General features: G+C 39.9%; 1 protein-coding gene across 1 annotated transcript; it reads right to left on the bottom strand.

Annotated features, from left to right (window-relative positions):
- Window positions 1-227: 227 nt before the first annotated feature.
- On the bottom strand, window positions 228-2,552 carry slc25a4 (solute carrier family 25 member 4). The gene is made up of 4 exons (XM_056372507.1): window positions 2,350-2,552; window positions 1,168-1,654; window positions 928-1,068; window positions 228-812 (listed from the first exon to the last, which is right to left on the bottom strand). Exons 1-4 carry the CDS (start codon window positions 2,458-2,460, stop codon window positions 655-657), a joined length of 897 nt encoding a protein of 298 aa, XP_056228482.1. The 5' UTR covers window positions 2,461-2,552; the 3' UTR covers window positions 228-654.
- Window positions 2,553-8,274: the final 5,722 nt, after the last annotated feature.

Raw genomic sequence — 8,274 nt, forward strand, 5'->3', positions numbered from 1 at the left:
TTCAGCTGCTTCAGTTTCAGGGTCCTGGTGTTGTACATGTTGGCTCACTGTCACACTTGGGTCATGACTTACTGGGATACTTGAATAAAACAGAGCCATTGTTAATGTTATTAGTAACAACAGTGCTTTTCCTATGACAAGTCAAAATATCTGCTGTGAAAAAGACCTGTTTAATTGCAGATAACAGGTTGCCATGGCAACAAAACATGCATCAAAAGAGACAGGACTTTTAGACTAATAAATCTTTATTCTTAATAAAATAATGTATGAGGTGGGATACATGGGTCAGAGTGGTCACAACATAACAACACATGGGCCTCAGCAACTGCTTTACAAACTGACTCTAACATGAGGAGCATATGGCGGGTAGTGACGTCATCCTTTGCATCATCACAGCATCTCCACTGAACCACCGGCTTGACTTTGCAACACTGAAAGTTTGTGCCTTATGGCACGTCGTAGATGGGATATATATACAGATTTCTGAGGAGGCATGTTAACCCAGGTCAAGTTTCCCTTCTTTCCCCCGGGCTGTTGCTGAAGAGCACATGCCCACATTGTAATTCACCATAAGCTGTTATCAACTCTATCACAAGAATTAAGACTTAAACAAAGCGAAGGGTTTCCTTTGGGACTGGGAGATTAGAAAGTTTATTATGTGAACTTCTTGATCTCGTCGTACAACACCAACACAAAGGCACCACCCATGCCTCTGATCACGTTGGACCAGGCACCCTTGAAGAAGGCTCTTGATCCCTCGTCCTTGAGGATCTTCCTCCAGCAGTCGAGTGTGCCCTTGTACATGATATCCGCTGTGGAAATTGAGACACAGATAGTAATGCGTAATTCCAATGGATGCATGCGTAAAATGCGCAATTGGGCCAAACTATTCAAATTCATCACTAAAAGGACATGTCTGATGCTCACCTCCTTTGCGTCCAGACTGCATCATCATACGACGTCTGACGGTGTCGAAGGGGTATGAGATAAGACCAGCTACAGCGGTGACAGTCTGGGCAATCATCCAGCTCACGACGATGTGCGTGTTCTTGGGATCTGGCAGCATGCCTGTATGAGGGAGAAGTTAAGCCACTCGTTCTTCACGAGAAAAGACACGAATACAATGTTAAACACATGTTTAATGTCGGGTCGAACAGATGTGCAGACCTTTGGCTGTGTCGAAGCATCCGAAGTAGGCCGCTCTGTAGATGATAATTCCCTGAACTGACACGTTGAAACCGAGGTAAAGACCCTTGAGGCCATCGGTCTTGAAGATTTTGGCGATGCAGTTTCCAAGACCGGTGAACTCTCTCTCAGCTGCGCCCTTACCGATGTCGGCAGCGAGTCTTGTTCTGGCGAAGTCAAGAGGATAGACGAAGCAGAGGGAAGTCGCACCAGCGGCACCGCCAGATGCCAAGTTGCCAGCGAAGTAACGCCAGAACTGTGTTTTTTGATCCACTCCACCGAGGAAGATCTTCTTGTACTTGTCTTTGAAGGCGAAGTTGAGGGCTTGGGTGGGGAAGTAACGGATCACATTGGCCAGGTTGCCTCTCCAGAAGGAAATAAAGCCCTGTTCCTTTGGAATCCTGTACACACAGTCCATGATCCCCTTGTACTGTGTCTCTACGGTGATCTGTTTGCTGGCATGCTGGACCTACAAATAATACAATACAATAAAGTTCATTAGAAAAAGACGATTACCCCTTAGTGTGATGGATTCACTAATAAAAGTTTTGTGTGCTAGGAACTTTGTCATCCCCAGATTTTTTAACAACAGAATATATTGTTTTGCATTTCACTTTTGATAACTTCGTGTATTTTCATAATCTTAGTCGATGTTTCATATTCTCCGTTCAGTCATTATGTACTGTAGTTGTAGCAGCAGCCTCCAGGCACTCTCCTGTCACTTGAGAATCGGCTGTGTATTAGATTACACACTCCAAGTTAAATTTAGCAATTCACTTACACTAAATATTACTGCGGTCATCTGTTATAAAGGAGTAATAATTCACTTTAAAAAACGTACAAACAGTACCGTAATCTATTATTATGACTGTGTTGCTTTAACGTATGACTCTTGCCATCATCATCATGGCAGCGATACGCGAAGAGCAGTGCGTAAAACCATCTCCACTTAAACGCAGGACCTCTCACATGCCCCTTGACATTACGCACCAGATCAAATGAACCTACTCCTTGGACAATTAGACTTTTCTTCCATTAAAACAAATTCCACTGTTACATTTTGGTGTTAGGTTGATCAGCTATCCAGAATTTACGCACACTTTTACGCACAAAACAGTGAACATGCGATCATGATATAGGTAACAGTTGCTTCAATTATTTTACCTGCAGCAACAACTTGACTCTCTCAATAGGAGCAACAGCTGTTTTGGAGATGGCAGCGGCAATGCCACCAGCCAAAAAGTCCTTCATGAAACTAACCACCGCGTCCGACATGGTTGGATGTTTCTTGTTCAAACCTGTAACCCTTGACTCTTCCAAACCTCACCAAGGTCCTTAAGGAAACCCAACGCCCCTTCAAGTGGACGAGGCTCCTCCATCCGTCCTAATATATCGGCGCCAATTATCGCGAGAATTTTGAGTGATGGATTAGCATTTTGTCAAACAGATAAACGACATTGAATAAATATCCGAGGTTGAAGGTCAAGACATGCGCCATGTTCATGTCATGTCCTAGCCGGGGGACGTTTAAAGGACACAATCTGTGTAATTTGATTACAATTAAAACGAAGATTTATTTGTACTATAATCTAATCCACATCATGGTAATTTAAAAACAAAAACCTGCTGGTAAACAGCCTTCTCACCCACAATCCAAACATACACTTGTGGGGTCAACTGAGTTTCCAAAATCCTTCGAATGAAATAAGGAATTATGGAAGTGCATCTAAATAAGGAATCAACTGTGGTTTTTACATTTGTAAAGTAATCTTATAGTGTATAGACCATTTTAACAATGGCAGACAAGGTGTGATATGACTCTGACAAATACACAGAAACTCACGCAGTGTTTTTCTTCATTTGATTAATTTCACACAAAGCTGTTCTCAGGCTTCTTACTAGAAGCAACGCAAACGTAAAACCGATTTTCATTCAACCAAGCAGTGATGTCACTTAAGTTGGAAAAACAACCTGTTGATTCTGGGTCAGAGGTCAGGTGCTTAGGAAACTTTTTTTATGATAAAAGGAAAAAAAGTTGAAAGTATTCGACTGAATCACCATCCACAATACTTTGATTTGTATAATCGATTTGATTTTCCACTCCAGGCATGGACAGCTTTGCTGCACATCCATTTTTGGCACCTGTTGGAAACCTGCCTAGATCAGAAGTAGATTAGACAGAGTAAGACTGGAAAAGACCTTTTTTCTTTCAAAGCGATCATGCCTCCAGCAAACGAGTCGAATGGTTTCGCTCGATTTTGTTGTGAAAAAAAAATCTGGTCCTGACTGACTTGAGACGTGAGATATCACAAGATCTGACATGAAAACGCAATTTGATCCAAACTGGTAAACCGGCCAGCTTGGCTTGGTTTTGTTCCACTGACGAGTCGTTGGACATAACGTACTACAGCCCCCAGTCCGCCAGTGTGGCTGGATTCCAAGACTACTTCATTCATATAATTACAAAACGTACGACTTTCAGTTGGCTGTCAAGATTTTTTACAATAACGGGCATTAAAAAGGCACGTCTATACAAACAAATCAGGCAATAACAATACGTGTCAAAATCATAGTCTATAGGAAAATTAAAAAATAAATAAATAAAAGTTTAACAGTTTCTCATAGACTCAATAAATTAAACTAAAATGTAAATGCAATCAAATAAGTGAAGCTGTCATGTTTTTGAGGTTTCATCCTCTTGGTCTTCCCTGCAGGACTTTCACCACCTCTCCTTGGCCACTTGGTGGCGCTCTTTGACTGTGTTGCTTCATAGGCAAACTTCACAAAAAGTTTCATGATGTTTCTTAACGGGTTAATATCAAAGTAGTAAAACTCAGCACTTATACTAATAGTATTAGTACTCATTTATACCAATCATAATAGATAAAAACTTGTACTTGATGGCAGCAAATCTAAGTTTCACAGTGTTCCTCTGATGTTAGACGTCACTACTCATATTTTTATACAGCTGATCCTATTTTATTTTGTTTTATAGATTATTTATATTTTATAGTAATATTTAAAGACTTATTGAGGGAATTGTAACTGTTTGGTATCCTGTTGACAACAGGATTAAAACAACTTTGAGACCTCCTCTCATAATCCATCTTAATCTATACAGACTGAACTGTGGTAATTGAGTCCAGTATGTAGCCTATGTTTCTAGTATGCAGATCTTCCAATCTCCGTGCTGCTCTGTTGTGTTTTCTGGACTGTTCAGTGGGTGGCAGTAGAGAGCTGGGTTACGTTCAAGAGCATCACTAACCTCCCCACATAGCAAATGTGGTACCCAGTGAAAACAGGTGCTTTTTTTCATCGTTTACTCCCGCTCCATACATAACAATACAAATAATGCACCACTTTACTTGTTCCCCACAGCGAAACACTTAAGTAGCTCCCACCAGCCAGGTCAGAGGTCAGGCTCAGCTGCAGGGCTGCAGCCGAAGAGCTGGTTAGGGATTCAGCATCTTGTTCATCTTGTTGCCTTCAGTAAGGCAGGTGCTAGCTGACACAGGGGCTTGCACCTGCTTTTTGGCAAGAAAAAGTCATACTCACAGCACATAGACTTAGGTCTACTCAACTCCCGGTTAATTCGGCTTTGTCAATTCACATCTTTCTCCTCTAAAGCATCCTCATTGTAAGCTGTCGTGGACGGCCTGATTTTATACATTTGTTTATTTTATTTTTTTAGACATTTATTCATTTTTAAGGAAATTATATCTCCGTCAATGTTGGTTTGGAAATGTAGAATTAAATTACTTCTTAAATTCTCAGGACTGTTGTCATAGTTTAGAATTTGTCGAATAACCAACAATTTTGTTATTATTGATGATGTAGAGTGAGTTTTGTATCTGCAAATTTGTCTCATATTATTTCAAAGAAGAATTTTTTGTTCTTATTCTTTGTAAAACTCACCAACAGTCATTCAATTATTATCTAAAAATATCTAGATCATTAGCATGGTCAGATGATATTTTGCAGAGTATGTTGTTATACAAATCATCTGGATCAGAAAATTTGCTTTTCATATTATTTTCAGAAAAAGCTGTTTAATGCCGTGTTTAGTGCTGTTGATTCTCTTTTTGTACTGTTATTTAAATCTGATCTAGATTTGCGAAAGTCGTTGCTCAGTAACCTTGGATCTTGGAGGTTGAGGGAGGGGTCATGGAGGGGGTGTGGGCTTGGATTTGCATTTTGAGTATGAAGAGCTGCAGGTGTCAGACAGTTAGACCCCCCCCGCCACACACATAAACATGCACACACGCATACACAAAGCCGTTACGCACGGCTCTTACACCAATACAGTCACTGATTTTATATGTTAAGAAGCAACTGTGAAAAGCATCTTTTTCTTCGTCTGATCCCCTACTGTCTATCTCAGACCAGTAAAGACTGGAAGACAATGGAGATTATGAATGTCAGACAGGGTTAAAACCACAGATATTAGGGTCAAAACTCACCAGCATGGGACCACTGGTTGCTTCTGACTCCAACAGTTTCAGACTGGTCATTTCTGGTTAGGATATTATTTTGCCATAAAATAATAGTTAAAGCTTTGAAAACCTGACATTCTATTATGATTGTGAAAGATATGACACTAAGAAATGATAAGAGAGTTGAAACACAGAGTTATGTTAAGATTTAACTTAAACTGCAGCAAACAATATAATTATGCATATAATATATTATCCATTGTATTGCGCCTTTAGGAGCTAAATCACAGCAGCTGTTCTTCAGAGACCACATAGATAGTGATCATAACAATACAAAACATACAATTACATTGACAATGACATTCCAAAGATGAGAACATCAATGTGTTAGTCATCTCTTGTACTTTCTGACTTCCTTACACTGTCTGTGGAAACCAACCCACACCCATTATATCCCACTAAGACATAAATCTTTAAAAAATGGTTTCATTTTTAAAAAAGGCAAACTAATTCCCTGAAACAGCTGTGCACTGTAGTTTTTAGGAAACGTAGAAGTAAAAGAAGAAACTAGTGAATTTGTTGAGAACTATCTTTTTTCTTCCGTGGACATTTGTTGCACTTGTGTGTCATGAGTATTACTCAAGAATAAACCACCAAGCCCACGTTAACTGTAACAAAGTAACATGTCACCCAGTACAACATTGTGGCTCATCGATAATAGTTTTTTCTTTTGGACAAAAAGTCAAAAATCAACAGGGTTTTTTAATACTGTACATTCAAATAAACTTTACACAACATTATGTGTCTCTGGTATAAACGATAATGCAAGCAGCTTTATCCTGTAGGTTTTACACAGGGATATACATCAAAAAAAGCTCAGCCCTTTCCGAAGAGAAGATCACGTTGGCTGTTTATACCCTCACAATGCTTGATCCCATGAGTCTCCTGTTTAAAGTCACTCTAGTACAATCCTCTTGCCTCAAATCCAACCGGCTGGGATGCACACTGAGTTCCCCTGAGCAGACAGAGAGGCTGAGCTCTCCAGGGCTCAGGGGGAAGGAGATTATTTAAGTGTTTCCCCTCTCTTCTCCTTGGTGCCATTATTGGCTCTTGGCCTGTTTTCATTAACGTTAAATAGGCTGACTGAGGACAATATGAGTCAAAGGCACATGGGTGTCTCTGTGGGTAAAAAAAAAAAAAGAAAAAGAAGAGAAAGACAGCATCATGCAGCTGACGTTTCTCACCCGCAGTCAGGGCAGTGCCCACGGCAGAGCAGCCAAGGTAGACAAACACACGCACATAAACACACACTCCTCTGGAGGAGGAGGAGAAATCCCCATGACCAATCAGGAAGACCTGGAGACACACAGTCAGTGGGGGACGAAGGGATGGACATGGCGGGAGTGGGGGTGGAGGGTGAGGGGGAGAGAGAGAAGAGGTTCAAGAGAAACATGGGTGGGGTGAAAATTAAAAATGGGAGAGAGGGAATTTGGGAGCAGATCTAGGGCTGAGGAAAGAGAGAGAGAGGACGAGTGTTAAGAGAAGGAAGCCTGAGGTTGGAGGATGGGAGTCAGTGATAATGTTTGGGAGACAGTTGTCCATTATGTTATCATCAGAAAAATACTTAGGAGACTTGGCAGAACATGTTGGTTAAATGTCATCTCACATAGTGTAAATATACATTACAGTATATACCTGAAAATACCATAAAGACACATTTGTTTCCCATAGTAAATCTTTCCTTTATTACATATCTTTACTAATTAGTTGACACAGCTTTGCATCTGACTCAAGACACTTTAGATATGTATAACAAAATACATACTATAAAATAAAATGTACTGCTTTTACGGTTAAGAGTGTGCAGGCTCCAAAAGTCACACTGTTTATACTTGAGCTCTGAAGTTGGGATTTAGAGACAGCAGAGCAGGCAGACACTTCACAGATTAAGTTCCCTAAATTGGATAAATTAGACAAAGTAAACTTTGCTCACAGTTCATTTTCAGTGTTTAGGGAGGCTGTAGGATGAGAATAATTGGGATCAGTTCAAACAGAGGAGACATTGTGTGTGTGTGTGTGTCTGTGTGATAAGATAAATACACACACATAGTGTTATCCCCTTCTACCACTTCATAAACTTATTTGTAGTATTGTTTTTCCCCTGTTAATTATTCAAATAAAACAGCCTGCTGAGGAGAAATGGTTTTCTCCTCAATAGTTTTCTTTTCTGGAGAAGAGAATGGTATAATGGTACATTTTTGTAATTTTGTTGCTTTCTTTAGCTTGTATTCAAAAGTACTTGTACGCTATATTTTGTAAAAACAGGTAAATCATTTGAACTGATCATGTATCAATCTATGCAATGTGCATAATCCAGATAAAGTTTTAGGGTTTATTCAAAAATATATAATATATCAAAATATCATTCACTTCCACCAATTAATCATGTAATTCTTGGGTATTCTAAATATTAGCACAGCCATAGGATTTTTTGCAACAACCCCCACAACATGACATGAAGCTAGAACAAAAGCTCTCATGTCTTTGCTGTAATGTTTCAGTCTCTTGAGCCTCCTGCTCCGTCGTCTCCCTTACACCGAAATGTAGACATTTTTAAACAGCAGCACTCATCTCTCACTCATGATAAAAGAATTCC

The sequence above is a fragment of the Seriola aureovittata genome, chromosome 3 (genome assembly GCF_021018895.1).
Source record: "Seriola aureovittata isolate HTS-2021-v1 ecotype China chromosome 3, ASM2101889v1, whole genome shotgun sequence".
NCBI lineage: Eukaryota > Metazoa > Chordata > Actinopteri > Carangiformes > Carangidae > Seriola > Seriola aureovittata.